Source organism: Urocitellus parryii, chromosome 11, assembly GCF_045843805.1.
Source record: "Urocitellus parryii isolate mUroPar1 chromosome 11, mUroPar1.hap1, whole genome shotgun sequence".
Taxonomy (NCBI): Eukaryota; Metazoa; Chordata; class Mammalia; order Rodentia; family Sciuridae; genus Urocitellus; species Urocitellus parryii.
The window spans coordinates 56,864,286-56,889,966 of record NC_135541.1 but is presented as its reverse complement, the minus strand read 5'-3'; the positions used below and the strand labels follow the sequence as shown (position 1 = coordinate 56,889,966).

Sequence of the window (25,681 nt, the reverse complement as noted above, 5' to 3'; positions counted from 1 at the left end):
TTCATTCATCCTTGAGGGGAGAAAAAAATTGGAAATGGAGGGAGTGAAGGGGACAACTGCAAGGAGAGGAACAGAAGTACACCAACTCCTCCTACACCAAACCCTGGAAGATTAACTCTTTCCTTTCCCAGAATAAAAATAATGATAGCATTCATTGAATACCTGCTATATGCATATTTATGTATGTTTTAAAATAAATATATGCATATATATACATACATAATCTAATATATATTATACACACACACACACATCATCTAATCTTTTTCACGGTTGTCCTTATATGTAGGTAGCTTTGTCTTCATTTTCAGGGGGAAATTAAAGCTCAGATAAGTTCAATAATGTTTCCAACATCATACCTCGGGAACAGTCTGACCAGCTCTTGGCCTGGAGAAAACTAATTTTTTTGTTTCTTTGCTTTTTTAGTTTTTGGTTTTTGTTTTGTTTGGTATCAGGGATTGAACCCAGAGGGTCTTAATTACTGAGCCACATTCCCAGTGCTTTTCTTTTCTTTTTTTCTAAGTTGTTTAGCGCCTCCCTGAGTTGCTGAGATTGGCTTTGAACTTGCAATCCTTGCTCCTCAGCCTCCCAAATTGCAGGGATTACAGGGCTGAACCATCACATCCAGCCTGGAGAAAACTGTTAGCCTCCAGGTCTACCCTATCTCCATCAGTGCAATGAATTACCAGGTTTTCCTAAAAGGCAACTAATTAGCCACTGCCTGCCTAAATTTTTTTTAGCTTGAAATGATACAATCAATATGTGAAGTTGCCATGAATGATACAAAAAGAGTGTACCTAGTAATAAAATTTCTTTCACTAGAGACAATTAACCAGTAAACATTAGTGATACCAACTTCATATTGCTCCTGATAACCACCTGTGAAGCAGATGTGATTATTTTGCCAGTTTTTCTCTAATGTATAAAGTACAAAGAGGTTGCTACTTGTCTCCAGATCCCACAAATGTAAAAAACAAAGCAAGGACTCCAATCCTGGCTCCAAGGTACCTAATCATCTCAGGTGATGAGAAACCACATGAACATCTATAATATATGTAGCAGTATCACTAGAGGAAGGAAAGAAGGTTTGGTGAGTGATGTCAAATGATAGCTAAGTAGCCAAAAGGTCAGTGGGTAAGGGACAGAAGCAGAGAAAGGAAGGTGTCTGAGAAACAGAGGGGAAAGTTATTTAAACTGACTTCAGTAGCATGCCATGGTGGGGAGGAAGAGAAGAAGGCATTGTTGAAGAACACACCTTCAAAGCCCCTCCTGTAGTGGTAAATCCAAAGACCTGAGCTCCTTGCATCTAACGAACACACTTCCATTGGAACAATCTTAATGTATACAAACAAAATTATATACATTTTCTCCCTATTTAAAATCATTTTCACTGGAATTAGTACAATATTGCACTAGTGCAATATTGCATCTAACTCTCTCTAGAGTCAGACTTCCTAGATTCACAATTCTGGCACTGAAACATACCATTATGACCTTAGCAAGTTACTAAAGGTCTCTATGCCTCAGTTTCCTTTTTTGCAAAGATTAGATATCAACCCCAGAAGGGTATTAAGAATAACAATATTATTAAGCTATATAGTGCCTAGCTCTTTAATAAATAGTAGTTTTTAATAAATACTAGCTATTAATAAATATTAGCTATTATGATCATCATCATAATTGTAAATCCACAACCCTTAACTTAGCACATAAAACCCACCCGCGTTTAATCCCCACCTTCCTCTCAAACACCATCTCTGATACACTTGCAGTTCACCCTGGCTACCCTCTCTCGCCTCTCTGCTTTTGTTCCTCCCATCCTCTCCAACAGGACACTTTCCCACTTCTCTGCCAGGATAATTCCCTAGAGTTTCTTCCTCTTAACTTGGATCGGATGCTTTCCCAGTGCTCCTAAAGCCACGTTGTCTCTATCAGATCCCCCATCACCTATGGTGACTATCCAGGAATAAAAATAACTTTTTTTTCCCTAATCGCCATGAGTTCTTTATTGAGGCACACCCTGGTAACAAAAGACAGACTAACAAGCAAAAGACAAACAAGTTTATTCACACACACAATCATCACTGGTGGAAAAAACTTCCATGAAAAGTAAACAGAAAGTGGTGACTTAGCGACTCTGGCTTATGCAGCATCTTCCACAAAGAACAATAAATTCATAGAGAAATTACAGGGCAAAGAAAGCAGTTTTCAACTCTGAGAAGGTAAATATATGGGAGGAAACTAATGGAATGGGGTTTGTTTGTAGATTCCTCTGGTGCTGTATCTAGGCTAACAAGATCTAGAGCTGTCACCAGGAAAGAAGAATTTCATGTGGTGTTGTCTTTAGGCAGAAAATTGGGGAGACAGAATTTTTCCTCCATTTGTTGCTTATTCATTTCCTTCACCTCAAAAATTATTTTTATGACAAAGACACCTATTTTGCAGTGACGATGCCTGTTTACCTGCACTGTCTTAAACTTTTGAGCTCTCAGGACTAGCTGGCCTCTGCCTCTTCCCCAAAAGTTTCTAGAACAAGCTGAGGGATGGAATTTGGGTAGTTTCAGGCACTAGTCACAGAACATGGAAGATAGTTTTTGCCACAGTGACAGAAATTCTCTTCTACCTTTCTATGTTTCCCTTTACTACAGTCCACAAAAGGCTAAAAAGCATTTTCTCGTAAAACAGTCCATAAAACTGTATGTGGTAATTAAGTGTCACCAGTCCGCAGCACACACAGCTAAGCAGTGCTATGCAGCTGCCTGCTTTCCATATGCATTAACGCTTGCTCCTTTTCATTTCCTCCCCGTTAAAGTTGTTCAAAACAAATACATTACAGTGTATCCAATTTATTCCCATCTTTTTCTAAGCTATGATTTTTTCACAGGGATGTACAATTCTTGCCGATGTTCAAATCTTTACTGCTGCTCTCTTACAAACCTAATTGGGAAAGTAAAATGCAAAGTAAAATGCAAAGCCAATGTTCAAACTTAAAAAGAATATTAAGGCAGAAATTACAGAATATTATATACCAAGAGTGAACACTTCTAAGCATGTGCTCCTGTGGGATTCCAGAGTGTGTGACACCTAGCCTCTCACCTCCGTCTCCTCCACTGTTAAATAGACACAAAAACAGCACCAATCTCAAAGGGATGCTGTAAGGAATGCTGTAAAGTCTCCCAAAAACTGTTTACAAAAGCATCATGGGATGTAGCTCAGTAGTGGAGCACTTGCCTAGCATGTGCCAAGGCCCTGGGTTCAACCCCAGCATAGGGAGAAAAGCATAAAAAATGTTAGCTTTGTCCATTATCATTTTTTAAATGTCAACCTATGAAATAGAATAAATAAGGCATTAATATTCAGTTACAAATAATTCTTATTTCACCAAGGAATTAGTCCTAAGATCCTGTAAGTAGCAAACTTCCTTATTTAACTCTGATTGAGTTTATAAAAGATTGATGCCTGGGCTACTTACTAAAAGAGAACATATTGGGCAAAACAAAGGATGACTCTAATCAAAGAAGCAAACCCAGGAAAGGAAGAGGGGCTTCAGACAAGATGATCTAAGAGATATTTTAATTTAAGGTTTACAAGGACAGGATCTCCCTTTCTGTTTATACACATGCCATTCTGGCCTATCTGTAGGATGAGCTTATTATGTCTTTGATGGGGCTGGGTTAATAGCCAAGTTTTGGTGTCAGTCAGAATTGAGTTGGATTCTCTGCCTCTAGATCCCCCAACTCTCTGACCTCAGACAATTAACTTCTATAAGCCTGCATTTCCTCATTAACCATCCAAACTCACAGAGGAATTTAAAAACAGGTTCACAGGGTTCTCATAAGCTTTAACTGATATATACAAAGTGCAGAGCTTAGCTCAAGGCTTGGCACATACTACTGCTCATAAATAGCTGCCTTGAGGGCAATAATATGGAACCATGCCCTAAGCTGGTATTGGGATACAAACAGTAAGCATTAAATGCACAATGGACCAGAAATACCCTACTCCCCCCAAATTACAGCCTAAAATCCCAAGCATGGACTATTCAATAATATGAGAAAGAACCTTGACTGTCCATCAAGAATCAAAGTACAAAAGATCACTTTCAAACTTGGGATTGCTCTGACCAAATAAAAACTTCAACACCTGTATCAATATCTTAATTTGCCAAGAATATTTTACTCTTTACTAGTACTTTCAAACAGATTGATATATTTGCTTACCCTCATTTTATAGATGAGACATTCTCACTGAAGAGTAGTCACCCAGACTGTGCTCTGGGGGCCAATACAAAATGTCAGTTCAGTTTCATTCATTTCTAGAAGCATGTGCCTTAAATGTGCCTGACTGCACTCTACCCAGGTGCCATTGCCATGCTTTAACTTATAACTTTCTGGTGGAAATTCTGCCTGTGCTATCACTAAGGCAGTCATGATTACAGAACTAATTTCCAAATACCAAAGTAGGGCCAACCCAAGGTCTCCGAGCATTATAAAAAGGCAGTAAGACAACAGGATATTCTACTGCCCAACTCAGTTGCTCTCCCACAATTTATTCCTGTGTTTAAAATGTCTCAAAGGCATAGGCATTCCATTACCTATAAGGTCAAGGTCAAACTCAGTCTACCCCACCTCTCCCTAGAGTCCAGACTAAGCTCCAGCCAAACAGAAGTGCCCACTGTTTTCCACAAATGTCATGTTTTAGATTCAAGACCTGAAAAGAACCCAAAATAATGAGACCAAAGATAATGAGAAGTTGAGTGCTTTAGAGGAGATTGGGAGGGATGTCATGTGGGCCTGTGGAGTCATGATAAAAAGAATATAATTTATTTCAAATGAAAAGGAAAGACATTGACCACTGAAGAGAGAGAATGAGATAATCTAATCCGTACTTTGAAAACATTCCTTCTAGGTGCTGTGCTAAGAACTAATACAAGAGTCACGAACAAAGAAGAAGAAACTAGGGGTTGGGGGAATGGGCAGTGTATGTATGTTGCACAGCCATCCCAACTAGTTAGCTTGAAGGTGTGAAAAACCAGCCTCTACCTCAGAGCAAAGCCTGTCCAAGGAAGGGACATGACCTTTGTCCTTGGAAAGACCCACAGAGCACTCTTAGGCACATACCCACCCTGCTGAGTTGTTTATCTACAAATAACAGGAGAGATCTGCTGCTGCTGAGCCAGGTGTCCCTGACTCAGTCAGGCTAGGTGGGGACCCATAGCAACCTCCTAGCAGCCACCAATCAGCATGAGACAGGGAAATACCTGGGATGCCAGATGACCCTCCCAGTGGTTTATGGTGGTTGATCACGTGTTGGGAAACTATGTAGTTCAGCATGTACACCCCTCTTGGCTTAAACCAATCAGTTCAAACGAATCCCCCTCTTGTAGTAACCAATCACCCCTACCCAACTTGTTCCCGCCAGTGAATGTGCTAATATGTTTTAGAGTTGTTATTTGATTTCCCCGCGGTGTGTGATGATTTGCTAAGAGATGTTATGTTGTATGTGGGGGTCCCTGCCTTCTCCAAACAATGTATAAAATTGCTGCAAACCCTGGGCTCGGGGCCTCTCAGGGGGGCCTCTCAGCATCACCAGTTGCTATGTGCACGTGGAAGACCACTAGCTCGCAATAAACACCTCTTTGCTGTTTACATCGATCTTGGTCTCTGGTGGTCTTTTGGGGATCCTGAATTCGAGCATAACAGGTGCTCATACCTATCCATCAAGATTATATGCAAGTAACTGGTCATTGATGAAACTGATCCAAATTTAGCTAAGTGTTAAATAAACAACCTTACTGGAAGACCAGTAGAGTAGAGGAATGAAGTCAGGGAGAAAAAACGGGGAAGGAAAGAAAAGGTCCTGGGAATGAAATTGACCAAATTAAATTATGTGTGTGTGCAATGAATACCAATATGATCTATTATTATAATGTCCTAATAATAAAAAAAGAACTACTTTCCCAAGTGTAATCTAGCTTGAAAGTTCTCCAAGTTAAAAAAAAAAATTCACAACATTCCTTGATTTTTTAATATTCAGTTTTAACTCAGATCAAAATTATTTCCATAAGTTGCTTTAACATATATTGATGTTGAGTTCATTTCAATAATTCTGTATGATTTCCTCCCTCCAAAAGCAAATGGTTAAAAGCAGGGCATTTTGAGTCAGATAGATCTAAACTGGATTAACTTGCTATACTGCCACTTACTTGGAAGAATTACTTAGCTTTCCTGAGCCTCAATTTCTACATTTATAAAATGAGGATATACATACCTCAAAGGGATGCTGTAACATTTTGCCCACATAATATAATGGTTCACCTGCCATAGTAGCTGACCAATAAACTGTAGCTGCTACAAAGATGATAACATTGTCCTCCCAAGGCAAGGCTCAAAGACAGTTGCTAATCATATATAGACTCTCAGGACAAGAAATAATGATGAATCTTAAGTTTCCCTTCATTAAATGGAAAATTCAACAATTTGAACAATAGCTAATAAGTTACTTGTATAAAATGTTTAAGTTCATTTTATGTTGGCTTGCCCAATTTGATACATACAACTCCAAACTCTTCCTTAAACAGGCACACTTACATCTTTGACACATTTTAATTGTCAGCGTTCTGTTTAAAATTATATGTAATCACTGTCATAAAATCGGAACTGAGATAAGTAATTTCAAAATACAAAGAACAATGACCAGAGTCAACCCGAGGACTCTGAGTACTTGAAAAGACAATAGAGTATTCTCTTCTGCTCAACACCTCCACTGATTTAATGTTCTACTTAAAAACCATCAGTGTGTCCCCGTGGCTAGGGGACAAAATCTCCAGTCCTTCACAGAACCCACATGATCCTTTGAGATCTGGCCCCCAACTATATCATCTCTTTCAGCTCTCAAAACCAGCTCAATTCCAGCCAGCCACAATTTTTCACTTTCCTAAAATGTCTTGTTCCTTCATGGCATCTTATCTTTGCATATGATATTTCATTTGCTTGAAATTAATTCATTCTATCATTCCCTTGTTTGTTGACTACACTGTGCTAGATGTTACACACACAGTGATGAACAACACAGTCATGAACGCTGCCCTTTAAGTTTGACAGCTGATAGGCAAACAAATATGCATGTATTCACATGCTAAGAAAATGCTATCAACACTAATAAACAAGGAAGTGTAAGAGGGGTATCAAGAAGAGATCTATTTCATTAGCATAATCAGCAAAGGCAGTAAGCTATGTTTGGGGGCTTGAAAGGTGGGGGAAAAGATAGGCTCAAGTTCAAATTACACCACCTTGCACCACCTTTGCAAAGAAGTGGAGGGCAAAGTACAGTAGCCAGGAGAGCAAAACAGGAAGGAATTTGATAGGGCCCAAGAACCGGTGGAATGAAGAGAAGCAGGGGACCAAGGTCCAGGAAATTAGGTCTCAAGACTAAGTGGGAACAAGGTCACGAGCACTGTGCACCTGATGGAGGAATTCAGATTTTTCAAAAGTGAAACAGAAAGGAATCAAAAGATTTAAACAAGGACTCTGGCTGTTCTTGGCATTATGTCGGGGGATAAGTGATGACAGGGAGAACAAGGAGACAGCTGGAGCAGAAAAACTGCCCTACCCATCCAGAACAATGGGCTCAAGTTCAAATTACACCACCTTGAACCACCTTTGCAAAGAAAATAATTCTGCCAGGTCTGATATGCCCTTGGTGAGTCTTCCTATGTGTGATCTGATTTGTCATTGTTGTGCAGTACCAGGGATTAAATCCTGGGTGCTTTATTACCACTAAGCCACATCCCCAGCCTTTTTATTTATTTTTTATTTTTTTCAATTTTGAGACAGGGTCTCATAAGTTGCTTATGCCCTTGCTAAGTTGCTTAGGTTGGCTTTGAACTTGAGATCCTCCTGCCTCAGCCTCTCAACCCACTGAGATTACAGGCATGAGCTACCCAGCCCAACTGTTGTTGTAACTCACTTACCATGGAACCTTGAGCAGAACACTTGAGAGTTTTCTCTAAGCTTCAGTTCTCTCACAGGTAAAATAAACATGACAAAAGTACTTATCTAGTAGACTGTTGACTATGAAAGGAGATCATGTATATATCTTAACAATAGTAACTAGATGTTATTTTTTAACTAAAGCTATTGCTACTGTGAAAAAGTTGGAAATAGGTTTGTCTGTATATGACCTTAAAATTAAACTCTATTAAATGCATTTTATGATAGCCAAACTCCCGGATTCCAATCCTAGCATGTCTTTTACTAGTAGCAGAAGGGAATGTCTGTTGTGGCCACTCTTTTACTGGGAAGCCAATCCTATTCTGAGCTTCAATTCCCTCATCTATATAGGAATTTATGACATTTGTAAGGATTAAGTGAATTAATGCACAATTATAAAGCCCCAACAAACTACATACAAGCACTCAGCAAATGTTATCAGTATTCTATCACTCATACCAGACCATAATTCCCTTAAAAAGGAATCAGATTTTCTACTTGTCTTTCAACTCCATTCTTTCTACCTCTCCTCTTACTCACAGTGAGTGGATTCTAAGTGCCTGATAAACTTCCTTTTCATACATCTCTATTTGCTAAAGGTAAGTTGGCGGTGGGGAGGGCTTAAACACAGACCCTGTTCACCTACATATCTTGAAGAATATATAGTAAATTTCAGTTGTTCTGATAAAGAAATCCAGGTCTTGTATATGGTCTGGATAGCATTTCTTTCAATAAGACTTTAATATCCTGGGTCAAATATGGGTCAGAAGAAAAAAAAAAAATCTTTTAAGTTACCAACAAGTTAGAAATCACATGGTGAAATCTTGGCTCAAATCCAGACATTAACCAGGCTGCTGAGATTAAGTATCATGGCCAAATTAAACAGACTTCAAACCTGCCAAGGAACAAATAATTAAGTGACATAAACTGAGGTAGGTGAGAGAGGTTCTCAAACTCCCAGATGACAGAATGTGAGGAAAAATCAATAAGGCTGCAACCTTTCAGCAGCCACGGTGCAAGCCCTCGATGCCTCTGGGGAATGAATGTCCTCCTAAAAATAGGGAGGAAGGAAGGTGACAGGGTGGTGAAGGTCAGCAATAACAGAGCAAACACAAGTAGTAGTAAAGTCAGCCTCCAGGCCACAGTATAGGTATGAGAGATGACACCTGTAGGCTGTCACAAACATCAGGCCAATGACTTTACACCAGGCATAGAAATGATGCACATTTCCCAAAGAATTCTTGCCTCTTAATGGAATGGCTTCCTGGGACTCTGCAAGAAGGCTTTACCTATCCATTTACAGAGTTCTACAAGCCTCCCAGCTCTGGGGCTGAGATGATGGCTCTTTAGGCAAATTAATGATCCCTGTGATGCCAGTATTAGAAAGGGACATGGAAGCCAGAGATAAAGGGGGAAAATCAGAAAAGTGAGCTGCACAACAGATGGAGGCGTAAGAAATTGAGAACCAGGAGAAACAAATGGAAAACTTTACAGATCTTTCTCCTTCTTGACAGTAATAGGAGCTTAAAGGAATAGATTAAATCAGACGCTTCCAATGTTCTTTGTTACTTATTAAAATCCCAAACAAAGCTTTGAATTGTCAACATGGAAAAAAAATAAGTATCATCTCTCCTTAGTCTTCACTCTCCCCATTCCTAATCCTTAAATAATGACTTTTTAAATATGAGACTGGCTGAGCCAATAATTAAGATAGTGAACTCTAACATCAGGTCATTAACTTTTATGACCAAAGCTAACACAAGTTAACTAAAGATTGCTTTCTGAACCCCCAATCTTTACTGTTAGCCAGAAGAGAAATGGGGGCGGGGGGCACAGAATGAGACTTGACACACTGTCAGCAGGAACCAAATTCCCTGGTTTATAAATCATTATAAACTGATTTTCCAGAAATGCACAAGTGACACTATGGGCGAGGGATTAATTTTTGTCCCAGCCCCTTGCTGTTGGGCACAATCTTTTTAATATGCATGTGGCCTGAACCCCCAGAGAATCAGAAAGCTGGTAATTTAAAGAGAACAATTTAAAGACAACAATCATTTGAAATCAAATGATTATATTGTCTAAAAAGTTGACTGAAACATGTAGGACTTAAATTTCTAAACTGATGTAAATTTCTAGTCAATTTCTTTTGGATGACGCATGGGTTCAATTCCTTGCTTTGGAGCTTCCATAACTCAACAACTATCTCTTGAGCGTATGGTAGGACTACCAAAAGTATGGCGCACAGATGGGCATCAGCAGCATCACCTAGGGGCCTGTTAGAAATGCAAATTCTTGGGTCCCACACCATACAAATGGAATGAGAAATTCTGGGAGCAGGTCCTGGCAATCTCTAGTATAATAAGCCCTTTAGGATTTCTGATGCAGTTGAAGTAGAACATGCTGTTGTCAGCACATCTCTTAGGAGCACCGACATTTGGTCTGAATTCCAGTTCCACTATGAGACTTTGGGGAGTTACTATTCCTCTCTAAGCTTCTGTCTCTTCTTCATATAGAATACTTGGTTTATGAGCTGGGAATGTGGCTCAGTGGTTGAGTGCCCCGAGTTCAATCCCCAGTATCCCTCCCCAAGAGAAGATCTCTGGGTTTATGTTCAGTAAATGTCCCTAACACTCATGGTACTAGGCACCAGGAATAGTGGTGGCCATACATAAGAGATCCGCATGGCCCTTGACCCTAACTCTCAGCACAGGGTTGGCAAACTTCATCTGTAAAGAGATAGATAGTATCCTTGGCTTTGTGGGCCATATGGTCCCTGTCTTAACTTCTCCACTCTGTCACCTCGGCAGGAAGCAGACATAGGCACTGGGAAATGAATAAATGTAGCTACGTTCCAATAAAACTATAAAGAACACTGAAATTTGAATTTCATATAATGCTCTGTGTCATGAGATCTTATTCAGTGTGTGTGTGTGTGTGTGTGTGTGTGTGTGTCTTAACCATTTAAATGTACAGATATGCCTCAGGGGCTATACTTTGCTGACCCTGGTCTAGTACTCTCATTTAAGTAAAGTTATTAAGCTATAGGAATCTGGGCTTTCTCATCTGTCAAGTGAAAGTAACACTGCCTGTTCTGAAGGTTTGTTGTGAAAATAAATATCTGTAAACTATGTGGTAAGCTGCCTGACACAAAGAAGACACTTGGCAAATGGCACCCACTGTCATTATTATAATGAAATGTTTGCTCACAGAAAAAAAAGAAAAGAAAGAAAGAAGCCTAACACTACAATCTAGGAAAATTGGAAAAGTATCGGAGCAGGACAGAAACACAATGCAAAAGTGTAAGCAAAACAGAGTTGTAAGTTTACAAACCTATTCACTCTAGTCACCACTGGATATGCATCTATTATTAACATATTGTTTAACTTATTTACACACAAATAAGCGGTGAAAAATAAGCAAAATATACAAAGGAACTTTAATCACCTTAGTCTGTGGACTTAAAAGAAGATGTGGTTTATTTTGGACATCTAAATTGCTCCCATATGTGCACTACCCTCCTGCAGCAATGAAACAACTCCAATAAAAGTGTATAAAGTCCATCACTAACCTCAAAGCCTCCAGGAGTTCACACCACCACACTGAGACCAAAGAGCCAACTCACACATCCCACACTACAGCACCCCGAGGGAGAATTCACAGCTGCACAACATCTGGGGATAGGGGAATTGGGATCCGGATATGGAGAAACCTAGGACTTCATCTAGAGATGAGATTTCGAGGGCTCCTCAAAAGCTGAAATACGTCCTGGGGTCAGGCACTCATTATTTGCTCATTAGTCGCCTTCCTTTGGCTGCCAAGAGTTTAACCAACAGGTGTGTCCTCCCCTTCTGATCCCAACCCAGTGGCAATCCTTCCCCCATCCCCTCACACTACTCCCATTGTCTCTGGGTTGGGCAGGCTCTTCTGATGGTGAGGAGAAATACCTGCAGGCATGCTCTTCAATACAACAGTTGCTAACCATATGTGGCTACTGAACATTGAAGCCCAGCTGGTACAACTAAGGACCCACATTTTTTATTTAATTTCATTTTAATGAATTTATATTCAAAAACTGATGCTGCACTCAACCTTTGGAAAAGGTTTAAATATGTGTGAGCAACGTGAATATGTGAATCTACCTTTTCATTTAAAATTAGTAAAATCTAAATACTGATTAAGTATTTCTGATAAAAATTTAGCATGTGAATTGAGAAATGTTTTAATTGTACATGATATACCAAATTTTGAAGACTTCTTATGAAAAGGGGGAAATGAACATTTAATTATAATTTTTTATCGATTGATCACATGGACAAATGGAGACATTTTTGATATGTTGGGTTAAAAAATACATTACTAAAGTAATTCTACATGCTTCTTTTTGTTTTGCTTTTTTTTTAATGTGGCTCTTAGAAAAAGGTATGGTTGCATAAGTGCTACATTAGATTTCTGACTTTTAGCTTTGCTTCATAACGTTAAATAAACTTATCATCACCTCTGCCATAAAGCTAGAATCAGACATAAAATCTGTTCAGCTCTGACCTTTGCACTTCCTGGTCTTTTTACTGCTGATGGCTTAGAGAACAGTTGCTCTCTTCTCAGATACAATTTTCCCTGATTGATAGGGCAACCCTTCACTGAAAGGTTTTCACTGCTCTTTGAGCCCAGCCACTGTTAAGGCCAACCAAAAATGGTAACCCAACCCTGCTCTCCACAGGTGTGTTTCCCACTTGCCTCAAGGAGAGGAATCACATCAAAAGTAATTTGCTCATTTCAGTTCTTAAAATCTAAGATGAACTCCAGGACGGGCTTTTAATTCTAGATCATGACTCATGTCCACCTCTGGACGAACAAATTTTACTTCCAATTCCTTTGTGATAATACTCTTCTAAGAGTAAGATTCAAACATAGGTTTTACAACTGACCAAGGAAGTTTTTATTTTATGTCTGATGAATGCACAGTTAAGAAATTCACCAAGAAACAAAATAGTCTTTGGAATTAGAAAGAAGTCTTTTCCAGAAAAGGATTTTACATGCAACAGTTTTTAAATTTGAGTAAATAATAAGAAATGAGACTATGAATGTGGATGTATATTTATATTTACTGTACACACACAGAGACACAGTTTTTACACAAATACCAGAATGACCCTAGGACAGGGGCCCCTTTTACTGGTCCTCCATTACTCTCTTTTAGAGTTAACTTCTGGACTCACCCAAGGACCAGATGTTATAGGCCCCCACCCTTCCACATCTCACAGGAAATTAAAAAGTGGCTGGAGATATGGAGTGTGGGACAAAGGATCTCTCAAAAAATGTTACCTACCCCCAGGCTGCTGTTTATTGAAATCTCCTGAGATTTTGGGTCAAGGTCTCTGACTTAGCCACTCTAAGTCTATTTAAAATCAAAACCAGAGCCCACTCTCAGTTCTTGAACTGAGAGAGACAGCAATAGTAAAAGCACTGATAATCCCTTCACCTGGACCATGTTCCTGCTGACAAACCTTTACAGAGCTGCTAACAAGGAAAGGAATTAACCAATTTGAAGCTTAACACCTCTTCCTTTTCCAGCTTAGGTGGAGGTGCTAATTGGCAGTAAAATACATAAAAGGTGTACATCAGAGTGGCTGGAGAATGGGTCTGGATAATCCATAACCCGAATAATGAGCCTTTTAATAACCAAGAGCTAACTGCAGGTTTTGGTAATAGGATCCTGGTAGTACTTGTAAATCTACTCTCTTCAATTAAAGAAATGCCTTCTACCACTTTTCCCTAAAGCCACAAAACAAAAACAAAAAAGAAAAAAGAAAAAAATGAACTCATCCAACTCCCAGGCCTCAGGCATGTGTGCCTTAAATTTGGATAAATGATAGAAATTTTCCTCCTGAAGAGATTTCATAACTTTGCTCAGAGGAGATTTCATGAGTTTGGAAGTCATTCCTGGGCTTCCCCTATTCTCTTTTGACCTAAACCCCTTCTTTCCCCCACTAGTCCCCAATATAGGTTTTCTTGATTCCAGCTGTTATCATTATTAATACTAATAATAATAATGGGCCATTTTTCCTTCATATGTGTACAAGCACATCCTGATCTGCAAAATATACACTCAAGCACTCTTTCTTTTGGTCAACACTACCTCAGGGGCAGAAGAACCTGAAGTTAACACAATTTGTGAGTCTCTTTGAGAAAATGAATAGAAAGTTATAACTACAAAAGTGCTAAGGCCTTTTCCGGAGCCCTGGAGGGGTCCTGAGTTAACTCCTACTCTGTACAGCCCCCTCCCTCCCTCCCCTTCCCTCGCCTCCATGCATGCTTCCAAATGCATGCTTCCAAATTGATAGCACATGTGGGTTCTTCAGGCAGGGCATTCACGTGACTTGCCCAGAGTCAAGGGGCTATTATTCAGTGTTAGACACAGAATTAAAACCTTCTCATGCCCTAGTCTCTCTGGCCCCTCTAGTTCCCCTTGTCACAAAGGAAACTCAGAGGAAGGAACAAATAAAAACCAACATAGCAAAAAGTGGCCCCTGCCAGGCGGTTGTTAGGAAGCTGTCTAGACTGAGAACTGCCGGGGATGGAAGATGGTGAAATAAACTCAAAGGCCCTCCAAGCTTTCACTTCACTGACAATGAAGGGAGAAGACACTCAGTGTGACCACAGAAAGTCAATTGAGCTCATCCCCACCACTTACAGGACGTCTGACAAGTTACTTAAGTTTTCCTAAACCTCGGTATCTTCATTTGTAATAAGTTTCCTTAGTACAAGACCAAGCCTGAGCATTCTAACTGTTTCATAAATCACAACTACAGCTTCTGTAGTTATCAACTCAGCCAAAGCACTACTTTTACAGTCACTTACTCCCCAAAGTGCACTCATGTTCATGGCAACAGCATCTGTTCAGTCAACAAAAGACTGGAAATTAGACCAGGCAGCTACTGAGACTTCAGACATCTTGAGCACAGGTAAGAAATGTCATCACTGATGTGTTAGACAGGACGCTTTGTCTTTGTCTTATCTACTTGCTGGAGTTGTCCCAGAAGTTTCAGAGTTCAATCTGTGTACCTGCAAAGTCTGTGTGATGTTCCAGGCTCAGGGAAGCCATATGGCTTTCAAATGCTCTGAGACCTCATAGTTAGCAAAACCATACTCCTGTATGGTCATGAGTGTTTGCTTTTTTATTTGTTTTTTTTTTTGTTGTTGTTGTTGTTGTTGTTGTTTTGTTTTGGGGGGGGGTTGATTGTATGTTTTTACTAATCTAGGAATAAATGATCATGAGAAAAGTTATGCCATTCCTATACTTCCAATCTTTCTTCCATCCCGTCCAGTTCTCTCATCCCTCCCACCAAATTTTAAATTGGCTCCAAGGAGAGATAATAGACCTACAAGAAACACACTGAGAAGGAATTTAAGGAGCAAACTAATTGATAAACTCTAAATTGCTATCATCTCTTAAGGTTAAAAAAAAATCCATGCTATATCCATGAAGAATTTAGCTGTCTATTAAAGTTAGTTCAGGCTCATGTTTGTCATTGGAGTTTCAAAAAAAATTAACTCCATTAATATATTAAACAAACATTTAGAGATCAATCATTTACTGAGAGCCAGGCTAGTTCTTAGGGATACTAAGTTGGATAAGACAAGGCTTCTTCTCATTTGAGACTCAACTGAGCAACTATTACAACCCATCCTTATACTCCCCCACCACTGGTGTACCAGTAGTTTGTATACTTTTAATTATTAGTTGAATTATTTGCTTTCCCAATAAGTCTGATTGACCTAAAGAAGTCTCCTACCCCTATGTGTTTATAATCAAAAGAGTGTGAATATGCAAACAGTTCATGGACAGTACAGATAATATCCACTGCCTCAGAGATAAGAGCTAACACCACAGGAGCACAGAGGAAGCCTGCTAATCAGGGGAAGGCTTGACTGCATATGGAATATTGAACTAGGAGCTGAAAGATGAGTAGAATGTTTGTCAGTGGTGGAAACTGATAACAGAGGTAATTTTCTGCAAAGAAAACAGATATACAATATCTGTAGCTCACAGTTATCAAGGACTTAATATACATCAGGTTCTCCTCTATAGAAATTAACTCTTATTTCCTGTAGCCACCAGTTTTGCTCCCATTTCATAGATAAGCATATTGAGACTTAGAGAGCTTATTGGTAGAACACACTGGTCTATCCTGAGCCCAGGCTCCCAGTTCCTATGCTACACTACAAAAGCAAAGAGCTGTGTGAAGGGAAGAAATACATCTAGACACTTAAATATGTGTCTGGATCAATAAGTGGTAAGGCCAGATACATGGGCAGGGGACAGACTCTAAAGGAATTTGAAGGATGCTAAACAAGTTTATCACTCAGGGGTTGGGGAGGCAAAATCAGCATTTAATACAAAAAAAAAATGCTTAGTTGGTACTGCATTTTACACAATACTCTGAAAGTGATAAGGAAGATGGGCGGAACCGTGAAGAGCCTCAAGAAAAGAGCCTACTTCAAAAGACAGACCAAGGCAAAGGGAATAAAGATGCAGAGTAAAGGGCAGATCTGAAAGACTTTCCTGAGTCAGAATTGATGCAATATGGTGGAGGATTAGATCTGGGGCAAGAGGAAAACAAGTAAATGAGAAGACACTAAGTTCATAACTTGAGATCACAACTCATCCAATTTCCTATCAATCACGATAAATAGTCAAGGACACATGACTAGAGAAAAGATAACAGGAGGTCAGTCATGCACCAACTGTACCATGTTCTGTCTGCCTCATCTTCATAATCCTCATCAACCTGGCAAAACTGTAATCTTCTTTAAGGCAGAAATAATTCACAAGTACTTTGTACCCACATATCCACTCAATGTTCACTTCAGTAGCAAATAAAAATTCAATACAATTCATCAAATGTTTGTTAAATATAGAAACTGTACAAGATACGGTGCTCAAAAAGTACTTGCTGACCAAATGTAGAAATCATAAAAGACCACAATATATGCAGTTTTAATCACATAAAATTATAAACATCTACAACTTAGAAGAAAGACAAATGACTAATTTGTCTAAAGACACCAATCCTTGTGTTGCTTGTTCACTCTGTGACAGAGTTACCAGAAGAGTATGGCAAGAAATAAACCTATTGAGATTTGGAGTTGTTTTGTTTTTGTGTATTCAGGATAATGAGTATACCGATCACCTCACTTAACTCCTACAATAACCCATTCTCAATAAAAACAAAACAAACAAACAAAAAAAAAAAACCCTGCTCTGGTTCTATAATTAATAAGTGGTAAAAAGAGGTGAAGACATAATTAAAACCCACATATTTTTGGCTTGAAGGCCCATGTGATGTGGAGCGAATTTGGACCCCACAATTAAATAATTGAGGAGACCACCACTCTGTTATGAGAACAAGCCCTGTGCATGGACAGAATGGGTCCTGGGTGTGCACAATGCCTTGAAGAACAGTTCCATTCCTTAAAAGAGCAACATTAGCCACCAAACATGAACTTCTCCTCTCAGCTAGTAAGAGATTAGCATTTTTTTTTTGTGGGGGGAGTACTGGGGATTGAACTCAGGGGCACTCGACCACTGAGCCACATCCTCAGCCTTATTTTGTATTTTATTTAGAAACAGAGTCTCACTGAGTTGTTTAGTGCCTCGCTTTTGCTGAGGCTGGCTTTGAACTTACGATCTTCCTGCCTCAGCCTCCTGCCCCACTGGGATTACAGGTAAGATAAGCATTTTTTGAGTCACCATTGTATAGGCAAAATTATACTTCCATAGATATCTCTATATCTTGGTTTTCTTATATGGAAAAGTGAACAGTAAAATCTACTCCGATAATTTTTTGAGAAAATTAAAATCTTCACCCACAGAATAAAATTGACATCACCTCTAAAGTTATTTTTAAAACAAAAGCTCCATTGCAATAAATCCTATTCAGCTCCAATATCATCAGTATGAAGCCTGTCTTGACGACCTCCCTAACAGCATTCGCTGCTCTCCTCCTCTATCTTCTATTATGCTTCCAGAAACTGATGCTATTTTGTTCTTCACATTATAACATAAGCAATCATTTGCTTTTCCATCTCCCTTACTATATGGTAAGCCACTTGAAAATGGGGTCAATGGCTTATATATCTTGTAATATGAAGGGAATTAGGACATGCCACTCCAATATATGCTGCTTTGGAATACTGATTATTTTGAGCGGAAGGCAACTGAGAAAAAGCAGATGTAAGAACAGTCCTCTAATGTCTCCCTCTACCTAAAAGAAGGGCATATAAGTTCCCATGACAAAGGTATTTTCTCTATATAAGGAAGAGAAGAACTTTTTTATCATCAAAGGTGGAAGGTCAACACTAAGATAAATCTGTACAAACTTACAATAAGAAAAACTTATTTTCCATTAGTTTCCCCAACCTCTTCCCTAAAATTTACCACCTCTAGCCCCAAACCCCCTTTTACCTTTGTCTCTTCACATCTCCACAGTTCATTAGTTTTTGTTAAAATGGTGTATAAGCTCTCAGCCTATCACTTTCTTTGAGTCTTCATTTCTTATACATGTGAAGACGTCTCTGCACACATAAAAATATTAATATCAAATGAAAATTGTATGCTTTTCTCCTGTTTTGTCAGTTTGATTATCAGGCTCAGGCAAAGAAGCTAAGAGAGTCTTTCCTCTCCCTCCCTCGCAGATACCAACATCTGTCTAGGGCCGGAATATAGAAGAAAATGTTTCATAGCAAAAAATAAAATAAAAACATTTTATTTTACTATAACCCTTTTTAGAAATTATTATAATTGTACATACTCTACAACTTGGGGAAATGGAAGGCTCCAAGTTGAAAATGACTGTCTACAAACATAGCATGAAGCCACGCTTGCCCCGAACGCAGGTCTCTGGAAACTTGTTCTCACCACTCTACTATGTGTAGCCTTCAAAGACAACAAGGGGTAAAGGCCCATCACAGACCATCTAGTCCATCAAACAGAAAGGCAGCAAGGACTAAATGGTATTACGGCATCTTAGAAAGTCATCTGGGAAAGTAAAGGGAACGGCTTTAAAGTAAAAGGAAAGTTGGCAGACTTTCCTGCGTCTAAATCCAAGTTCACTCTGTCTTTAACCCTGTGTGACCCTAGGCACATCTCTTAAACTTAGGACCCTCAGCTCCCTGATCTATAAAATGGAGTTGAAAACAATGATATGTACCTCTTCAGGCTTTCTATGTAAGAATAAGAGTTATATGAAACACTCTAAGGATATGGTACTAATTACATTTGTTATTATTATATATCAAGAAAAACTGGCAAATATTAAATACTTGTGCTACAAAGTATTTTTCCTATCCTAATTTATTTCATCCCCACTAATAGGTGCTAGTAGTTTGATCTTCTGTTGAGAAAACAGATTCACAGCCATTTCACTAACTTGTCCAGGGTCATATAAGTTGCACACTAATGTCTTTGTGCATCCAAAGTTTTTGCTCTTTGCAGTATTAGCATCCCAGATTAGTTTTGAGGAAAGATAAATAAAATCAGATATGCCTTAATATAGGTCAACATGAGGCGCAAGAAGTGAAAGGTTAGATTATACTCATATGTAACATGGGATAAGCATTAAAGATATTTGGAAAGATTTGGGAGTGTAGCTCTATGGTAGAGTACATGCCTAGCCTAGCATGTGTGAAGCCCTGGGTTCCATCCCCAGCAATCTGCTCAAAAAAAAAAAAACCTATGTACAGAATTACGCACACAAGATACAAAAGGGGCAATAAATGTTATGTCCCTCAATTTATTCCACAGTGAATAGCATAAAAAAGTAGTAGAAATTACTCATATTCATTTCTTAGAGTCTTGAGGTTAAAGATCCTGTATTGGCTCTGGGCCGCTCTCCCTTCCTGAGTGAGCCTTGAGCCTCAGCGCGCTGAATTAGGATCCTCTTCAATAAACTCCCTCCTGCTCATTGCATGAAAAAAATAAATAAATAAATAAATAAAGATCCTGTATTATAACACATACTATTTCCTCATGATTTCACTACCATTTGTTATGTCCCAGAATATGTTCTGAAACAAACAGAGGAAGTTCAGAAAAGTCACAGGAAATGTTTGATCTCCTTTACTTCCAAGAAAGGGACACAAACTCTACTAGGTTACTTTCTTAATTGCATCATTAACACCAAGCCATGTTGGAAGATGATTCAGGTAGAAGAGCAGTAGGTGATTCAAACCATCCTACAGAAAAACAAAACAAAACAAAAAGCTATTTCACAACAACACAACAAAACCCAAAAAAATTGTCTTTTGGTGTGGTTTGTTTTTCACACACAGCTTCCTCAAGCTGGGAACAAACAGGCTTTCACATTTCTCCAGTCAAGGTCAAGGAAACCTTCACGTTGTGAATGTTTCAAGTATGCAGTCAGGTTAGGCATATGTAGAAATAGAAGTGAGCAGCAAATGGGGCAAGGAGTGGGGAAGGGAGGGGCACTTCCAGGGGATGGAGAGAAAGTTCTTCTTAAGGGAGCCCCCACATCACCTGAAGCCACAAGGCTGTGAACCCAGATAGATACTCAGTACAGGTGAAGAACTTAGACTTGGAGAAAGGAACTCAACCAAAAAGAGGTGGTTGGGTGAACTTTGATAGGTTGTAAAATCATTTCGTCCCTTCAAATTCATGAACCTACAGAAGCCCAAGGTCCTCTTCCGATGAACATATCTTCCTATGAACTTTTCCAAAGTAGAGCTAATGTCACATAGGGAGAGCAGATTTCACAGAAAACTCATTCCTCAGAGACTACCTGTAAACCCAGAAGTTTTTGTCTTCACACGATCAAATACTCCCTTGCTCTCCCTCCCCCCCATTCCAAACGCGAAGCCCCTCACTAGCAACAACCCACGCCCAGGCACTCCTCTTCGGTCGGTGGCCCCCCGAAAGGCCTCGGGCTCAACAGAGCTGCGGGGATTCGCGGGAGCACCCCTTCCTCTCTCTGCCATCCCCTTTATTCGGCACACAACCCTGCTCTCCCCTGGAGCCAACAGTCTGCAGCTCCTTCAATGCAGGCGCGAGCAGGCAGGAATGGTGGGGAAAGAAGCTGTGCCAGCTGCATGTTTCAGAATCTCCCTCCATATGCATTTGCCAAAGGAACAAAAAGAAAATCAACGCCAGGAAAAGACAACTGAGATGAGGATGCGGTGGGACCGCGGCTGACTCGGTGCCTCTTAGCAGCCAGGGGCTGGCCAACCACGCGTCCGAGCCACAGATCCGAGTCGTTACCTTCAGGATGCAGGCCATGGCGCTCCGCCGGCCCTCCTGCCACCGAGCAGCGGGCGCGCCTGGGTCAGGGGCAGTCCCGACGGCGGGCTGGAGACTGGTACCGTGGCAGGACCACTCCAGCCCACATTCCCGCAGATCCAAATAAGGGGACCCCGGCGCGAGCTGCGCGGCCCCAGGCCCCGCCCCCCGCGCCGCGGCCCCGCCCCCGGCCCCGTCCACTGGCCCGCGGCCCGCGCAGCCCCGCCCCCGGGTCACGTGCCGTCCCGGGCGCCGGCGCCGGCGGCCGCAGCCCTGGGTGCCTGCTACCTCTTTTCTTCTTCTTCTTCTTTTTTTTCTTCCCCCGCGTAAATGTTCTGTGTGGATCAATGTCTGCAAATTCTTCTCTGCAGCAGGCAGGGATGTGGGTCCCGCTGGGAAGAGAAAGCGGCCTTTTCTTCTCGGTTCGGTCCCCCCTCACACATCAGAGAACTCCTAACAGACATTTCACACTTTTTTGAAAAAGTTAAACGGGTTTGGCATCGCCCTTCTGCAAGGCTTTGGGCGCATCAAAGGATTCTTCGAAGTAGCAAGGCAAGTTTTCCCTGGGCTCTTAAAGAACGGAGGCTTCACTTTGCAAGACTCTTGTGATGGGCTTACGTAAAATTATTTGTAAAAATATTCTCTGTTGATCAGGGAGCACAAATATCTATCAGTGAAAGAAGTCATGAACCATACAGTGGTAGACTGTGTGTGTAAAAACATATTTTATACACACACATATACTTACGTGTGCAATTCATAACACACATGCCATTGCTCTTTCTGATTTAAGTTTATGAAAAAGTTTTTATTTAAAAAAATACTATGTAGAAACAACGTATGTGTGTGTATATATATGTATACACATATATATCTTGTGTTATATATGTGTGTGTATATATATATATATATTGATGGTATATGTATATGAAGTGAGTATATGTGTATATACACAGGACTTTTCCCTTCTACAGGTTTAGGATTTTAAAGAAGTTTGTTACAATTTCATAACAAAACTAGATATAAGCTTTCTTGATAGACTTGGAAATCCAGAAGGTCGTTTTTCAAGCATCCAAGTTGAACTGTAACTAAAACTAAAGACAATATGGCAGCTTTACCTGAGAGTCAGGTGGTCAGGGAAAAGATGTTCCCAGTCCTCTCTCTCCACTCCTTCTCTCTAGGTGCTCTTTGACAATAAAAAGGAAAGCCAGATTCCCAAGCCAGAGCCAACAAACAGAAGCAGTCATTTCCACAAAGAAAGTAACACTACATACAGAAGAGAGAGAGAATTCTGCAAATATCCATACATTCCCCACTTGATTTGTCAGAAAATCTTAAAAAAGTAGCTCAAAATATTTACCCAAAAGAAGTTTCCCTTGGAGAAACCCTGATTAATTTGCTGACATGGAGTTAGGAAAAGCACTGCGGGCTGGTAGTGGTTGGCTCACAAACCAAGAGGTGGAAACCAGGTGTCCAAGGGACTTTGTAGTTTGTTGATGAGAGCATTCAAAATCCTGAGAGAGCTGGAGGAACCACAGAAAAGAGGGAGGCTGGTCAAACTCCTTGCTCCCTGGGAAACCAAACCCTGCACTGCCAACCCTTTTTCCTGGCCCTCCCTCTTCCTTGGAGATCAGTTGTATTTTCAGCAAGAACTTCTTGGACTGTGTGTATCCTTTAAACTGATGTTTTAGCTCATGGTCTTTAGAGGCCAGAAAACTCAATTATTTTATTTTATTCATTCATTCATCCATTCCTTAATTCCTTGAATTAATCAACAAACTTTTCGAGGTACTAGTAAATAGAAGAATAAACTTTTTTTTTTTTTTTGTAGCTATGATGAACTGGAGGAAAAATCTTTATTAAGACACTATCAGACCTGTCAGGGAAATGAGAAAAACTTTCATGCTCTCTAATATTATCCTAACTGTGAGCTCACAGTTAAGTGGGAAAGATAAAAGATGCATGAGAACACAATATGGTAAGGGCCTTAGCCAAAGCAGAAGCAAAACTCTAAGAAAGGAGGAGCAAGGGTGGGCAGGGCACATCATGGTTTCTCCAGAAAGCCTGCACATCTGGGAAGCAACACATCAGACTCTAGTGAGCTTGACCAAGTGTCTTAACCTTTCTTTATCCTTACCTTATATAATAGTGTATATCCCTATTAAAATAAATAAAAAAATGTTTGTGAATGCACTCAATTCCTGTCACTACAAGAATTTTTTTAAATGGTAGCTCATTATCTAAAGAAGAAAACTTTCCACTGAAGATAGATTGCAGAAGATGAATAGGATGATGACTACCATCCCTTCCTGGTGTCTCAGAAGGATGAATAACAAGGGGCAAACATTTAGCATCTTGTGACTTGGGTATGCCGTGATGAGGGCTTTACTAACTCTAACATTAGTCTTTCTCAAACTCCTACCAACCATGTCCACACTTCCCAAAATGCTAATTTTTACTAGCATCCAGAACTTATGCCCAAATATAGTTAGGAATGAAGGTACATTCATAAAATAAATATAAAAACAAACTATAAATTCTAGAATAAATCTGGACCAGAAAATTTATAAAATAGTATTAACAATCACTGTCTCAGATGGACCATTCAAAAAATATTTTGGATAGGAATGAAAACAGGTTCTGAATCAACCAGGGAATGAAAGTGGGAAGGTGGGAGCATGTGTTCAGGATATTTTTTATTTCAAAACAAGCCAAACTACAGGAATAGCTTAGGCTAACCCATAGGTGTAGAATAAATTTTCAACCCTCAAATTGTAAAATATAAAGCTAATAGATTGTTCCAAAAATAAGGATAGGAAAATTAAAGCATTCTGGAGTTAGATGCAATGTCTCATCTGACCCTCCAACATTTGTAGATGATGTCATGTTCAACTGGTAAGTCGGGGACCAGGGGCTTGAACCCACATACTTTTGGATCTTTTTTTTTTTTTTTTTTTTTTTGGTACCAAGGATTGAACCCAGAGGCACTTAACCACTGAGCCACATCCCCAGCCTTTTTAAATATTTTATTTAAAGACCTAGTCTCTCTGAGTTGCTTAGGCCTTTGCTGATTTGCTGAAGCTGGCTTTGAACTCACAATCTTCCTGCCTTAGCCTCCCAAGCCACACAGGCGTGTGCCACCACGCCCAGCTTGGATCTGTCTTCTTCATTGCTATACTCACTTGGCCAGTATGTGAGAAGGGCAGTCTCTACCATTTAGAACCATTCAGATTTAGGTTTGGTCATAAGAACACCTACATAAGAATGTAACATTTCTAGGATACATACTCAGATACAAAAGGTAGGTTTAGTATGTAAGTCTGTGGAGGATAGTTACATTCTATCTGAATGTAAACACGGTCTTATATTTTTCAACCCTTAGCCCCTGGGAAATACTTTAACAAAAACTCTGCACATTCCAGCCAGGTTTCCACACAACCAAACTGTTACCACCTTCCGCCCATGAGACTTTCTTCCCATCCAAGACTGTCCCTGCTTTATCTTACCTACTATATGGGGTCTGCCACATAGTAGCCTGCCTGGCCTTGCTTCCCTTTCTGGCAAGATCTTGCAAACTAGCCCTATCCCTACATCAGCCTCAAAGGTTCTTGTTTTCATTTGCTACATCTTCCCTCTCCTTGAGGCTTTTTCTCAGTGAGATCTCAACCTGCCTTAAGACTGAGACCTTATGAGTTATGGCAAGTCATGGGCTAAATCTTGCTATTTAAATTCATTTTAGTTTCATTGTAAACATCCCCATTACCAAGTAATTCTTAGAGTTATAACATACAGTTCCCTGATAGAATTAAAATGCAGACTCCCATAACTTTTTCAATTTCATCCTGCATACATATTAATTTAATATATTTATATTCAACACAGTCATTTATTAAGGTTTTAATTGGATCTCAGTTTTTCCCATCTACAGATTTAAAATGAATTCCAGATATCATAAAACTCTTCTTGTCATCCACTACATAAATTATGCTTCCATAGAAGACTGAAACTGTGACTGGAAGATCCATTAGAAAATGTTATGGGAAAGTCATTTTTTAAATATTCTTAGCCAGAATAGGAAATGATTTTTCCCCCCTAGAAACTGCTGCACTATTACAACTTTGACCTAGGAACTAATTGATACCCTAAAGCAGGTGTCTGTCTATCCATAACCCTATGTATGTCTATATCTACATCTGTATCCAAAAGCCTCTGTGGTTGTGCCTTTAAGGTATATATAATAAGAATGGTATGGGGTTAAGTTTCATTCCCCTCATTTTGGATAGCATTCATTCCAAAATGTTATCCAGTTTGCATTCCCAAGACTTAAGCTTATTGCTATTTCAAACCTTGCACAGTTCTAATTCAGATTTCACCATTATCCCTGTCTGTATTGATA

The 25,681-nt window shown here is 39.7% G+C and overlaps 1 protein-coding gene across 1 annotated transcript in view; it reads right to left on the bottom strand.

Annotated features, from left to right (window-relative positions):
* The window catches only part of LOC113197473 (alpha-N-acetylgalactosaminide alpha-2,6-sialyltransferase 3), a 518,158-nt gene extending 496,785 nt beyond the window's left edge, over positions 1-21,373 (bottom strand). Inside the window, exon 1 of the mRNA XM_026409812.2 lies at positions 21,268-21,373. Within this exon, the coding sequence (XP_026265597.1) occupies positions 21,268-21,285 (18 nt within the window). The 5' untranslated portion in view covers positions 21,286-21,373. The remainder of the gene's footprint in view (positions 1-21,267) is intronic.
* Between the last annotated feature and the right edge of the window lie 4,308 nt (positions 21,374-25,681).